Source organism: Papaver somniferum, chromosome 5, assembly GCF_003573695.1.
Source record: "Papaver somniferum cultivar HN1 chromosome 5, ASM357369v1, whole genome shotgun sequence".
NCBI lineage: Eukaryota > Viridiplantae > Streptophyta > Magnoliopsida > Ranunculales > Papaveraceae > Papaver > Papaver somniferum.
The window spans coordinates 142,205,428-142,220,659 of record NC_039362.1 but is presented as its reverse complement, the minus strand read 5'-3'; the positions used below and the strand labels follow the sequence as shown (position 1 = coordinate 142,220,659).

Genomic DNA, 15,232 nt, shown 5'->3' with positions numbered 1-15,232 from the left:
TAGAGAAAGAGAGAGATAGACGCATAAAAAGGAAGAAGAAGAAGAGATGGTTTACATTCTTAATAAATCAAAACTTACCAATTTTGGTATCAGCCAAGATGTAATAGATTTCAGAGGCTTGTGCCGAGCATCAAAATCAGGTTTGGTTGTTGTTAGACCACCATTATGCAGCCAACTAGAGCTGGGATAAGAATTATCTTTTAAAGGTTTTGTACCAAGAGAATCTGGTACCAAGGTTTCTTCAAAAGACTTCGAAGCAATTGTTACACAAATGATTCCAACCAAAGTACCACTATCATCATATAACGGGGCACCGGTGGCAAGTACTTGAAATAGCCGGCATTGCTTATTCCTGGCAGGAAAAATCCCTGTCCAGTTTTCCCCTGAGGCATTTATTTGAAGTATTGATGCAGAGTAACCATAAATTTGTGCAGCTGCATTGATGTCCTGCACCTCAATTATGAAGCCATTGATATTCTGACCAAGAGCTTCAGATGCAGAGTAACCATAAATTTGTGCAGCTGCTCTATTCCTGCAATAACATTGTAAAACGTTTAAGATCCGAAATTCTGATCTACTATCCATAAGCATATTTATAGGTGGAAGTGTAGTATATATGTTACGTAAACTACACTATGTGAACTGAAAACGACATCAATCTGAGCTCAAATTTGGAGGGGGACTAGGAAATAAAATGAATGAACCCAACAAGTTTTATTTGGCGTCTTCCTTCACATTCCCTCATTTGTTACTTTTTCGGTTTCTTTTAGGTGGTTCAACCAAAGCTAAAAACACTCACCAGTAAACTATCAGACCATCTTGATCAACAATATGGAGTGCCTGGCCCATTGACTGCAAGATATCCAAATACTGTTTATTCATGAAATCTATACTTCCTCTTTGGAGGATTATTTGGAACATTTAGGCTACTAATCTCACTATGTTTACAAATCCTAACACCAGTACCCACTTTCCTAGGATTGGCAGATCTTGATTCCTCAGTTACTTTTGACTGAGATTAATATCCGATCCCTGGAGTGCTTGCATGAAGGATTAACTGTGACATGGTTTTTTTGAGGCTGGCATCTCCAGCCTCCAGTTCTTGAATCCTCTTCTGCAGTAGCTGTGCTAGTGGAACATCCATATTACTGGGGACAGACCTCCATAGCGCACTCAAAGTGGAACTCATAAAAGAAACATTAAGAATCCAAGATTCTTTATATAGTAGTGTTGTTTATAAGTTTCTGTTTCTCAAATTATTCTTGACTCTTCATAACTTGATAAGTTAATCGTATTCTTTTAAATTCCATGTTTAGAGTTCCAACATTCCAAGATTAATATCACTAGCAGGTTTGGACATTTATATCAGTTAACCATGTACAAAATATGGTTTGTGCACATACAGAAACATACAAATTTATAAATCAACAAAGGCTCGTCTTACTAGCATTTGAAACAAGGTTGTAATCTGTGCACAGATGTATCAAAGATGCAACCCAAGTATGGTAACACTAAGATAGGACAACAATATCAAACACTGAAACAGTAAGAGACAGCAAATTGATGAATCAGTCAAAAAAGAAATATGTAACAAGATAAGCACCTGCACTTGAGTAGCTAGAGTCCTCATTGTCGGACCATGCCTTTTCGGAACCTCATCAGCTGCCAGAATTAGATTTTGTATTGCATAATAACAACATTTGGCATGTGCTCAGAAACGGAATTAGTTGGTGTTATGTTTGACATTTGTTGATGGAGGTTGGAATTCAAGCAAAGACTTGGGGTTGTTATTGGTGGGCATCAGTTTCAGCCTTCAGGATACTCTTGGGGATCATTTGATATCTCCAAGGTGATATACACCACCTGCACCAGAGCCACCACAACCTACACCAGACATGTTTCGTCAAAGTGTTGCTTTTGAAATATAACACTCTTCATCAAAAACTATGGTTAAAAAACTAGTCAAATGAAACGAAACCTTGATTATTAGTAGTATTTTAGGGAAATTCAATAAAGGTTGGAGACATTGAAAGAAAATCACAGAAACCCTAGGAAATCAGGAAAACTGTAAGAAACCACGACTCTAAATCAGTCAAGTAAAATCAAACTTAATATCGGCATACATACATTCCATTAGACTCCCCTTGTAAATAAATTAGATGAATAAGAATCTCCATTGAAGCTCTCTTTTCTCTTTTCCAATCACCAAAACAGGTGTGTCCTCTACATCACTATTTTCTGTCACAATACCATCAGTAGAGTTATGTAGAAACAAAATCCCCCCTCCAATCAGACATTTCCCTTCTTCCGAATCTGAGTGAGAAATCATAACCCATTTCTAATTGCAGAATTGTTATTAGGATTTCAAATTTTCACTTATCGCCTGAAAAGAGTGAAAACAGACAGGTGTGAAGTTTAAGATTTTGGTGTGTGTTTATAAAGCTTACAGAAGTTTAGTCCCATCGTACAGGTTACATATTTTCCTTTGGTTTATATTCCGATAGACCAGGCTATTGGTTCTGCCTGGGTGGGGTCATTGGAGTTGTTCTTTTTGTTGTTGTGTGCGCGCGCGCTGCTGTGGCCTGTCTTCCTGTGCTGCTTTTTTGTTTTGGCTCGTGAAAATTAGAGCAGTTCCTATATAGAATGAACAAATCCCGGATTTGTTTATTTTGTTTTCACTATGGACTCAACAAACTTGAAAAAAGGATGGACAAACCAACAAAATTGTTGGTTTATTCACTGAGTTGGAAGATTAGAGGCGCGCGCGATGGAAGGCCGGGCGCGGGTGGGCACAACGTTGGCGTTTGACAGAAAAGCTCCATCGGTTTTGGCTAAAGCGCACGTTGATATTTCACACGCCATCATCTGTATTGAAATCTCCAACGTTTGACACAAGTACGCTAACAGCTAAATTCTTGTCATCCAACGGTTAAAATTTTGAGTTCTATAAATACTCTCAATTTTAACTCCAAATTAACATATCTAGTATTCTTTTCTTCTTTGAGCTTAAAAAAATTCTTCAATTCTTGAATCTATTTGTCAAAAATGTCTCAGCCCTTGTTAGTTCAGAGAGTTCCGTATATTGTAGAAGAAGATAAATCTATTTGTAGAAACTATGTTTTTCTATTCACTCAGCTTGCTTCAGCAAACTATTCATGGGTGAATTTCTGGCGGTTATTCATGACAGGTTCTGCAGTGATACTCGTAATCCGAGTCTTCGTGCTATATGCGAAATAGAAAATCGTTTTCGTAGAACTAAAAAAAAAAAGTAAATGAGTTTGTCGCTTTAATTATGCAAGTCAATTGATATAGACTGAGAGGTGAAACTGACGCTCAGATGGTAAGACGAATGGCGAAGATGGAAAAAGTGGCTTTTTGTTGCGAAATCCTTAAGGTGTTGAACAATTTCAAACCCTTCTTTGCAGTTATTGTTCCACCTAGCACTTCTCACCGCTCAAGCTAAGCTTAATTTTAATATGTAATTCAGTACTGCTAATGTAAGACGCTTAATTTTAAACATATGTAATTTCATTTAAGTCAAACCGTCATACTTTTAAAACTAGAATTACAAATGTAGCAGAATTAAAGTTTACAATCTCTAACGTCGCTCATAGTTAACTCGCTCATTGTTATCTTCTGGAGTTAAGAATTACCCAAGACCTGGGATGTCCCCACTTGCCAACATATTAGATAAATGTCCATAAGGGGAAAAAACTGGTTGAACAACATTACGCGATTGGTAAGCACTCGGTCCTCCAAACGCACTCGGTCCTCCAAACATAAGATGCTTGTTGTTGTTGTTGTGGTGGTGGTGGTGGTGAAACGGTGTAGCAATCATTTGGGTTGTAGGGCGAGAATGATGATGCAATGCGCCTAGGATCTGGCTGAATTAGTTGAGGCTGAGATACATGCACAATTTGTGGTGAAGTACTGTGTCGTACCTGTGTTTCTCCCATCACTGTATTATCACTATCGTGCCATGATCTGGTGTCCCTGGTGGAATCAGAAGACTGTGAGCGCACATCATCATTTATAGTTGGACTCAATCCAAACATTGTTTCTGTCTGCCATTTCCGACACACAACCAAGTGTGTAGCCTCCATTTGCCGGTTCAGCCAATACATATCATTCAGTTATCTCTTCAAATCTTCGTTTCTGGCAGTCACATTGTAGTAAGGATAATCACGTTCCATACCTTGGGAAACAATGGGTATCGTGGTTGGCTCACCTTGTGAAGTAATACTTGCCATCTCCTAATGAATTTCGGGCATATTTGGCGAAGATGATGAAGGACTTGCACTCGTGGTGGGGTAAGTCATAAAGCATGGCTCTTTTGGAGGTATCTGGTTAGAAACGATATTTGCATCATGGGACAGGGTTGATAACCCTGGGAAATCAAACCCATATATGTGCATGTTTTGTGTCCCAATTACAGGCTTCGCAATCGACTCGTACCAGTTACATACTCAGCTTCACTAATTCCCCTCTTTGTATTTAATTCATACCTCTCCCAGTTGGTTCTTCTCAGAACATCAAAATATGATTTCCATCTGTTGTAGCGGGTTGATTGCAATTGCATATATACCTTGTATTTGGTATTGCAGTCTTTCTCCCAGGTACCAAGCCCCTTTATCCAATCTGGAGTGTAAAAAACAACTCTACGGAGAGAACAATCAAGAACACGTCCTGAATCATTTTCAAAATACTGAGGAAAATCAATGTAAGGGCGAACAACAACATTCTTGTGGCTTCGAGTCATCTGTGAAACCTCTGAACAAAACTGGAAGCCGAGACGTCGCTGCCAGTGTCCTTCGCCCAGTTGCTCGAGATGTACATGTACAAGATTGAAAATCTATGAGTGGAGTCTTTAAGGATTGGTTTTCGGAAGTAGGTATACCATCAATACTGCAAATTACTCCATAATTTTAGTATTTTGACTTAACCTACATTTGTTCATAAATATTATTTAAATTTAAAAATAATAATTTTGATATTTACCTCTATGATGCCCCAGAAACTAGCGAAATTTTCCTTACCCATGGACGCTTGATCCATCCCACAGTACAATTCTTCTAAAATTGCAGATCCCCAGTCATAATATGGTACTTTGTCAAGATCTTTTAAACCTTGAAGCCAACCAGCATGAACAACGGAAGTTGAGTTTGGAAAAATGTCTGACCCAGTGCCCATAAGATAAACACCATTTATAGTTCAGGATAATCATCTACATCTTCTGGGTTTCTGCCTTGGGTAAGCAAAGACTTCAACGCTGAACATTTAATACCACCTCCTTTAATTCTTTATGATCTTCATGTATTTCTGATTCTATAAACGAGGGAAAAAAGCGTCTCCGATTTAGTATTTGATATGCATTCATCTTGGTTGAATGGTACCGGTTCTCCCACTTCACTTGGGATCCCACAAATGAAATACAAATCAAGGGGAGTAATTCCTATTACAAGAATAATATCAACTATGATTAATTCTTTTGGTTATTTAATAATTATTTAAAAATATAATTTGAGTTAAGTTAAACAAGCTTACCAATTTCAAAATCCATAAAATGGAATGTGTGCGTCTTCAACCACCACCTTTCTACCACTGTTGTCGTAATTTTATTGTCGTGTCTTCTAGGCTTCACAATATAAAGCGCATGCCAGGTATATATGTCAACCCTTTCTCGGAATCGAGGGGGTAGACCTTCATAAACATCCTTTAAGTCTAAAAATCCACCTCTCATTCTATAATAACCCTCAAACCGATCTTGATGCCCCATCACATGACCTTGGACTAATGATAGAGTATCAACGACACTCAGCGAAGCAAACTCTGCTTCCCAATTTTGAGAATAATCTACATTTGTGGCAGGCCGCGGTGCCGGATCATTTCTTCGATCTCTTTTCTTCTTGATAATATTCGTCGCTTTTCTGAATAAGTTGCTCAAATTGTACTAATTTTTTTGGCTTATAAGAGTTTTAGAAGAAAAAAATGGTAGTGCTGACTGAAAATAAATTCAGTTGACAGAATTTATACTTTGAAAATAATACCGTTGAAATATGGGCGTTGGAAAGTCGACCGTGGGCTTTTTGGGTTCTAACGCCCACGTTGGTATGACTAACGTCAGCGTTTTTGACTCGAGTGCCAACGTTTTCCATACCAGTGCCGCGTTTAACCTATACACGCCAGCATGTGTCCCTAGTCCAGCCGCTTAGTGATAACCCACCCACTGCTTTACCATAGTGGAAAAGTCAGTTTGGCCATCCACCTGGCTCAATAAAAAAATTAATTTGACTATTGTCATAGGAATTGCCCTTAATATACTCAGATATGAAGCTATTGGCGCCATATTCACTTCAAATGCGTGTTGCACACAGGACACGCGTGGAATACCGATACAACGCAAGTGTCAAAAACTATACTTTATTTTACTGGTTGGGTAATATGGTATGCTAGGAAAATTAGTAGGTAGTCAAATTTTCCAACTGATAAGCTTACCTAACCGTATAAAATTTAGTTTTTATTTTTTAATGTATCACTATGATCTTTTTTTTTTGATGCAATGTATCACTGTGATTTTCATATATAAAAATTATTTAGTTAATAAATAAACGTGTCTATATGATATTCGTATATAAAAATTATTTAGTTAATATATAAACGTGTATCCGTGTCCTGGTGATTTTGAATTTGGAAATTTGCTGATTCATCCAGAAAACCCGTCTAACTTTATCATGTAGTCCAGCGCCAAAAATCAGTTAACCGGAGGTCCAAAAAACTTTTGAATAGCTAAAATTACTCGCTTACCCTCACCACTCACGTGTGGAAATAACTATCTCATTTTTCTTCTTTATTTTTTCTTTTCATTGTTTTCATCTACAGACAAAACTCCTTCTTCCTTCTTATCAATCAACAACACCAAAAACAAAATCAACTTAAAACTCATGCTTAATCATCTTTAAAAATTGATCAAGGTTCTTCAGCAAAAACCAAAATCTCCAATCAATCTTCTTCAGCAAACCTTGACTCCATTTTCAGCAACCCTAAACCGTTCCAATAATTTTCAATCCGAAAAAAATAAATGGTTATCAAAAGGGAACTTAAACAAACAATTAGAGAAGTAATTGTAGAAGAAACTCCTTCACCGGAAAAAAAATAAGAAGGAAAACTGTCGTTGATTCACGAGCAGCAAAAACGAAACCCCTGCAAATTCACCAACTACAAGAAGTATGACAAAATCTTCTCAATCTGTCACTCCCTCCATCAACGAAAACGAATGAAAACGACGGTACTCCTTCACCAGCATCCAAAGGGGAGGAATCAAATGTAATCCTCAAAAAAGTTAAATATCTATTCAAATGATACTGAGACTACATACCAATATGTACTGTTTTTGTCATACCAATTTGAAAATGTAACCAAATCTACATGTGGAAATTATGTTATCATTCTTAGCAAAAGAAAATGTTTTAGTATAATCCGACGGTTTTGAATCAGTGTTTTATTGTGATCGACGACCGTCATTTTCTCTCATTTGCTATCAAAGTTGAGAGACAAATCGTGGTTCAGAATCAACCTATGTTTAATGCCCATATCCAACCGCTCACATCCCATCCATTATTACCCTTTTCCTATGTTATGGAATCATTATACTCCACATAAAATCAGCGTTAATTTATGGAATAATCTCCTCAGTCCTCATTGTTCCATTTCAAAACTCTCCCCTAATCTTCTATTCTTACATCACTCCTCTGATTTAAGGAAACAAAAATGATTTTTTTCGAAGACCCCTTAATAATTTCCTTATACATTACATACAACAACATCCCTACATAAACCCTTGAAGAGTTCATCATCTCACCGTGTTTCATCGATTTGGTAGATCATCATAGGAATTACACGCCCGGTGATTTTTATAGTTAATTCTTCCAGTTTGATTTTTCAATTTATGTTCCTAATAATTTTATTACTTTATTGTAGGTTTCGATTCTTGTGTTCAGAAAATAATCAGAGTACTAAACATCTTAGGTAATTCAATTTTGTTTATGATTCGATTGATTTTATTTTTTATTTTTTTAGGTTTCCATACTTTGTTAATTCCTCTATGTGTTTGTAAATATGTGAATGAGTTTGCAAACGAGTGATTGTTACAAATATGAGTGCCTGATAATTTTATTGTTCTATTGTAGGTTCAGAGAATCATCACAGTTCTAAACATCTTAGGTAATTCATTTGCATTTATGATTGTGTCCGATTGATTTCTTTTTTGTTTCTAGACTTTGTTGATTCCTATCTAGAATTGTAAATCTGTGAATGAGTGATTGTTACAAAATTGAGTGACAAAAGAACATCTCACTTCTTATGCATACTTTGTGCACTGTATCTTGGGTTTTCTGAAGTAGGAAAAACCCTTAGGGATGTACTCATAACTCTAATAAGTCCCATCCAATTCAAGTTAATATCGTTGTTTAATATATCATTTAATAATATTGACAAAATTCCATATATCATATTTGTTTAGAAAAACCCATACCGTATTTGTTTAGTTTTCATATATCATTCAAGTTAATTTTGCTGACTAAATTGATTCCAATTTTGTGCGGTATATACCTTATCAATATTTTCAACTGGGTTCCTATAAAAATTTCTCTCATATTGGTGAGGCAAAAGAAGGAACAAAATGGATGACTCGCGTCTGAATCTCAAGAAAGTGGAATGAACTAGATGTCATGGTGACCAACGAGGTCACCAGCCTGGACGTCTTCATGCTTGATGACAATGTAAGTATTCGAAGTAGTTTATTATTTGTCACCTATGTGCTGTGAATATTCAATCATCAAACATGATTGGTTCCCCATTGGAGATACTGCCTTAGGCTCCGCCCAACGGAACTGTATCCGCCAGTTAATATTCACAGCAATACCAAACTAAGACCTATGTCTGTTGAAATTATGTACCAATTATTAGGGATTTTCTTGTTTCTTTCCATTTTCTCCCATCATCTGTTGAAATGGACGACTCATGTTTGAATCTCAAGAAAGTGGATTGTTCTATATTTCATGGGACCACTTAGGTCGCCATCCTAGGCGTCTTCATGCTCGATGATAATGTAAGTAGTAGCCTTAAAAACTTAGTTGATTATCTATAATAGGCACTTAACAGATTAGATAAGTATCCCCATATACCACCCCCATCTAGGTTATTCTCATATGGTAATTTTTTGCAGCATCTGCAAGAGGCCTGGACACTATGCCATATATTGTCCCGATGTGGTTGTTTGCAACAACTGTAGACTTCATGAGTAAACCAGTAAAAAATGTGGTTTTCAGTAGAAACTCAGAGAGTGGGGATAATGTCACTAATCATTCTTTTTATTCCTGAAGATACAGTCTTATGATACACTCATTTTATCTGCAGCTTCATTTGCTGAGTTGTTCGTTTACTTTCATTTTTATTCTTTGATGTATTTTTTATCTTATTTCAGCATATGTTTGGCGAAAGCAATGCAAACCATGTGTATTGGAGATGCAATAAGTCGGGAAATGTTGTCCAATGCAATAATGAATCTATATGCCATGTATGAAAGTTGGTCACCTTGCACGTGGTTGTTCTGGTTAAGGCCTTCCTCTCCACGGTACAAGTGAAAAACTGGCTAACATTGATTCCTGTCAACTTTATTACTCGATATAGTTGCATTATGTTGTTCATTTTCTATTAATACATTGATATATTTTTTATTGTTATGTTATATTTACCAAGAAGACCAGAGAACAATTATCATTTGCTCTTTCTACATTTTTTTCCCCAGCTGAAATAAATATTCACTTCTTGAGAGAAGTCAAGTACCATCCTTTGTAGGATAAAGTAGCAGATGAACTAGCAAAGTTGTTTGGTGCAGAATAACAACTTATGTGGGGGAAATACGAATAACATAACAACAATGAGATATTAGATTATTTTTCTCTTTAATTAGTATGTATATAATTGATTAAAAGTGTTAGAGCATTGCTCGGTCGAACTCGCATGCGTTGCTATCTCAAGCATGTTTGTCAATGTTAGTGATCAAAACTATAAGTCTTGATTTCTAGTCTATTATAGCTAAGTCTCGGACTAGGATCGAACGTGTAGTTGAGCTCAAGGACTTCATGGCGATTCATCATACAAGTAGAAGAACTACTCAAGGAACCGGTGGAACTTATCGACAAAAAGGTATGTGAAGACTTGAACTTACCTGTCACTCAAAAGTCTATCTACTTTATCTCATACTCTTTGAGACAAGAACTCGTATGGTATATATATAGACTTGGATTATACACATTTGGTATTTCGAGCCGAGTATACCTCGCCTATCTATATCTCCAAATATGTGTTGGTAAGCTTTTCACTTCGATCAAGTTTATCTTTACCTATTATTTTTCAATCATCTTGAAATTGCTTTGACGAGAAATGGTGTAACAACTATATAACGTCCTCTAAGAATTTTTCAATGATTGGAATGAGAGTTTAGATTACATAACCAATTATGGACATAAGTATTGTTGTGGAAACACATATGTGCATAAGTCCTATTCCTTGAACCATAGTTTGTGAACTTTGTTGATCAAGAGAAACCGGAAGAATGACTTGTTTCCAAGTCCGCAAACTCAGTCCACGAACTGCCGAACTTCTCATCCCGAAAAATTCTGCTGGAGTTGACAAACTAGTTGCGTGAGTACCAGTCCGCGAACCGTCGGAAGGTCTTTTGCCGAGATTTTCTGCTGGAGTTTGTAAACTCTGCCCGGTTGCTTAAGTCCGCGAACCTAGTGTGCGAACTTAAGAAGGTTATATATCTAAAGATGATTTCTGAACTTCAACTTAAAAAGACTAAGGAATGCAGTTTGCAAACCGTGGCTATAAAAGTTCATGAACCGATTCAATTGAATCAAATCATCTTTGCTTCAATTGTATCTTGTTGTTTGAGGGTGAAAACGGTTTTTGCTGATTTTGGTAATTTCGGGTGTGTGGGTGAGAAACGAATTTAAACCCTAAACAATGTACTGCAAGGGAGTACTTTAGATTTGAGAGATAAATCTGTACAAATCCGGCCTAAACCAAGAAATGGTCGTTCCAGACTTGCTCGGTCACAAAGTGAAGGAGAAGGGTTGGTTTTGGGGAGGGAAGCGAAGAAAGTGTTGAGACCAGAATAGTTGATTCTGGAAGAGTAGTTGTTTCACGACTTGTATCATAAAGTGGGAAGCTAATAGATGGAAAGCTAGCAAATATTTTCTGAGTGTTGTATCCTCCTGACCTGAACTTGTAGTTTGGTGGTAGGTAATGTCTATTTACACAAGTCGAAGTGAAACGTACTCTTGTCTCATTAAGAAATGAAAAACGAGTGAGTAAATGGGAGGAGGTGATAACCGGTAACGCTTGGAATTCATATTCCATAAAAGAAAGCGTTTCACCATTACTCCCTATATTTACTAACCTCATCCTTACGACACTTTCTTATAACGAGCGTAGTGTACGCCGCACGCTGTAAACCGCCTAACCAATACGCAATGAGCATCCCCCAGTTTGTGACATGTGTTGATGTCTCGAGTGTTTTCGTGGAAAACATGTAGCATGTTGTTGTAGTCTGGCAAGTTGAGCTTGGTAGACTTGCCGGCTCGGTGGTGACCTTCAACGGTCGAGATTTTGCATCTTAAGAGGAAGGTAGTCGTTGATTATTGCAACCTTTCGTTTGGTATCCAGTGGCATGAAAGTATGATCAGTATAGCTTTAATATGGCCCAGTTTAGGCGCGGCCAAAAGTTAGGGTTTTGGCTTTGTTTAGGCGCGACCAAACTAGGGCCAAAGGTTTCCATGTGTTAGATGGTAACCTTGGACGGCTAAGATCTGCATCTTAGATGAAAAAGCGGATGTTGATTGTTGCATGCCTTCGTTTTGGTATCCGCATAGGGAAGTCCGACATGGTATGGCACGTCATGGTGGTTGGAATGCCATTGGCACATGTGGCATGGCATGCCCTGGTGCGGTTTGGCGTGGCCAAAACTAGGGTTTTAGGCCAAAGGTTACCATGCGTTGTTTGGCGACCTTGGACGGCTAGGATTTGCATATAGGATGGAAGGGTGTCCGTTGATCGTCGCACGCCTTCGTTTTGGTAGCCGCATGGGAAAGGTCGGCATGGTATGACGCGGCAAGGTGGTTGGTATGCCATTGGCACATGTGGAATGGCATGCGTTGGCGCGGTTTGGCGTGGCCAATACTAGGGTTTTGGTCCAAAGGTTACCATGCATTGTTTGGCGACCTTGGACGGCTAGAATTTGCATCTAGGATGGAAGGGTGGCCGTTGATCATCGCACGCCTTCGTTTTGGTAGCCGCATGGGGAAGGTCGGCATGGTATGGCGCGGCAAGGTGGTTGGCATGCCATTCGCACATGTTGCATGGCATGCCTTGGCACGGTTTGGCGTGGCCAAAACAAGGGTTTTGGGCCAAAGGTTACCATGCGTTGTTTGGCGACCTTGGACGACTAGGATTTTCATCTAAGATGGAAGGGTGGCCGTTGATTGTCGCACGCATTCGTTTTGGTAACCACATGGGGAAGGCCGACATGGTATGGCGCGACAAGGTGGTTGGCATGCCATTGGAACATGTGGCATGGCATGCTTTGGCGCGGTTTGGCGTGGCCAAAACTAGGGTTTTGGGCCAAATATTACCATGCGTTGTTTGGCGACCTTGGACGGCTAGGATTTTCATCTAGGATGGAAGGGTGGCCGTTGATCGTCGCACGCCTTCGTTTTGATAGCCGCATAGGGAAGGCCGACATGGTATGGCGCGACAAGGTGGTTGGCATGCCATTGGCACATGTGGCATGGCATGCCTTGGCGCGGTTTGGCGTGGCCAAAACTAGGGTTTTGGGCCAAAGGTTACCATGCGTTGTTTGGCGACCTTGGACGGCTAGGATTTGCATCTAGGATGGAAGGGTGGCCGTTTATCGTCGAACGCCTTCATTTTGGTAGCCGCATAGGGAAGGCCGGCATGGTATGGCGTGGCAAGGTGGTTAGAATGCCATTGGCACATGTGGCATGGCTTGGCGCGGCCAAAACTAGGGCTTTGGACCAAAGGTTACCATGCCTTGTTTGGCGGCCTTGGACGGCTAGGATTTGCATCTAGGATGAAAGGGTGGCCGTTGATCGTCGCACGCCTTCGTTTTGGTAGCCTCATAGGGAAGGCCGGCATGGTGGGGCCAAGGCCAATGGCGCGGATTGCTTGGCATAGTGGGGCCAAGGCAAAGTGCGGTTGACTTGGCATGGTGGGGCCAAGGGTTTTGCATGCCATTGGCGCATGGTGCGTCTAGCATGCCTTGGCGCGGTAGACGTGGCTGGCATGGTTGGCATGCCTTGGCGCGGTAGACGTGGCTGGCATGGTTGGCATGCCTTGGCGCGGAGATGTGGCTGGCATGGTTTGCCATTGGCACAGTGGTGCGACTGGCATGGTTGGTATGCCTTGGCGCGTAGATGTGGCTGGCATGCCTTGGCGCGGAGATGTGGCTGGCATGGTTTGCCATTAGCACAGTGGTGTGGATGGCATGGTTGGCATGCCTTGGTGCGGAGATGTGGCTGGCATGGTTTTTCATTGGCACAGTGGTGCGGCTGGCATGGTTTTCCATTGGCACAGTGGTGTGGCTGGCATGGTTGGCATGCCTTGGCGCGGTAGCATGAGAATTAGGGTTTGGCATAGATGATGTCGGTCAATGTTAAGGTTCTGCCGTGGAACATGACACATAAAAAAAAGGTACCCTGGTAATTCCTACGCAGGTATGCTGATCGATTCAATAAATGTGCTAATGGTCATAGTGACGTCATGTCAGTTGTACGGTTTTACGATTTTAACCCTAAGCTAAAAACCACCATCAACATTAAGTCCTCTGCTTAGCTCGGAACTAGAGCATTGTTTTGAGGTAAACATAAGATGGTTACGGGCAAGGACAAAAATCGAAACGACAAGTCGTGGAAAGATGGTCAGGAAGGTCCGACTAACCTTTTCGAGAGGTAAGGAGAGTCCATGATCCTCGTGTTTGGCGGCCTTGCGTAGATTCTATTCGTGGTGTAGACCGCGAAGTGGTGAGATGAAGATCGTCGGCTTAGTCTGGCTATGCATCACCTTGGATGGGTTAGGGAACATCATGACGCTGGCTTGGCGAGTTGTCGGTGTTGGTGCGGCAAGTCATGGCGTAGACGGCCTGGCATGGTGGGGCCAAGGCAATGTCGCAGTTTGGTGAGACAAAGCATGTGCGGACGTCTTGGCATGTGTGGCCAAGGCATGGCGCGGTTCTGGCGATGCAAGCATGGCGGACGACTTGGCGTGGTGGGGCCAAAGCAATGGCGTGGACGGTCTTGGCATGGTGATTGGTCTTCGCGGGTCCGGTTGCCTCTTTTCCTTACTTGACTCAAGTAGGAAGTCCTTACCTTTTCATGAACTTGTAGAAACGTTGTCCTTCTGCGTTGGTGTGAATCCTAGCCGTAGGTATGTTTTGCACGAACTTGTAGTAACATTTAGGCGTGAATACCGTAGTGATGTTGGCCGCCTCAGTTACCGTGCAAAGTAGGCATGCATGAGCTGCTAATTTTCATTCCCTTCCCGCGAAAACCTAGATTCTAGGGTTTACTCCTTTTTCCTGGTGTGACCGTGTGTATGGTTCCCGTGGCGGGGCGCGCCTTCTCGGCCGGGCGCAAATTTCCCGTTGCAGGGTATGATCTTGGCATGAGGTGGTGATGCAGGGTCTGTCAGTCCCCATTTCTTTGCCTATGCGCATTATGACTTTGAAACAAATTGGCTTGCGTCCAGGATGGATCTCCTGTGTCTGATAAAATAATTTCCATGTACTTTCCGTAATAATTTCTCTTCGTATTGTTCCATTGTAGTTATTTCGAAGGTGGAAGTAGCGTGAGAGAATTTTTGTTAGGATGTCATTTGAGAAAAATTCTGCCATACCGAAAGATGTTGGCAATTCCAAGCCAAACATAGATGATGAGTTCTTTACAACATCCGCCACGATTAGGAGAAATCATCCCAAGTATGTGTTGATTCTTCTGACTGGTCCGGAAAGTGAAGGAGAGGCCCGGTCGGTTCGGCCAGGAGGTGTAATAAGGTTTTGTCTTCAGAGGAAAGAGTATCATGCTTCTCTTATTGACTTTAAAATCTCTTTGAATCCGTTGCGTCCCTTTGAGAAATGGATGCGATTCATGATGAT

At 40.4% G+C, this 15,232-nt stretch overlaps 1 protein-coding gene across 1 annotated transcript in view; it reads right to left on the bottom strand.

The window, feature by feature from the left end:
- The window catches only part of LOC113279754, a 31,146-nt gene that overhangs the window by 2,633 nt on the left and 13,281 nt on the right, over window positions 1-15,232 (bottom strand). The window contains exons 2-6 of the mRNA XM_026528424.1: window positions 4,999-5,174; window positions 4,586-4,705; window positions 3,780-4,064; window positions 800-852; window positions 79-532 (exon numbers count right to left, since the gene is read on the bottom strand). Of these exons, the coding sequence (XP_026384209.1) occupies window positions 79-532; window positions 800-852; window positions 3,780-4,064; window positions 4,586-4,705; window positions 4,999-5,174 (1,088 nt within the window). The remainder of the gene's footprint in view (window positions 1-78; window positions 533-799; window positions 853-3,779; window positions 4,065-4,585; window positions 4,706-4,998; window positions 5,175-15,232) is intronic.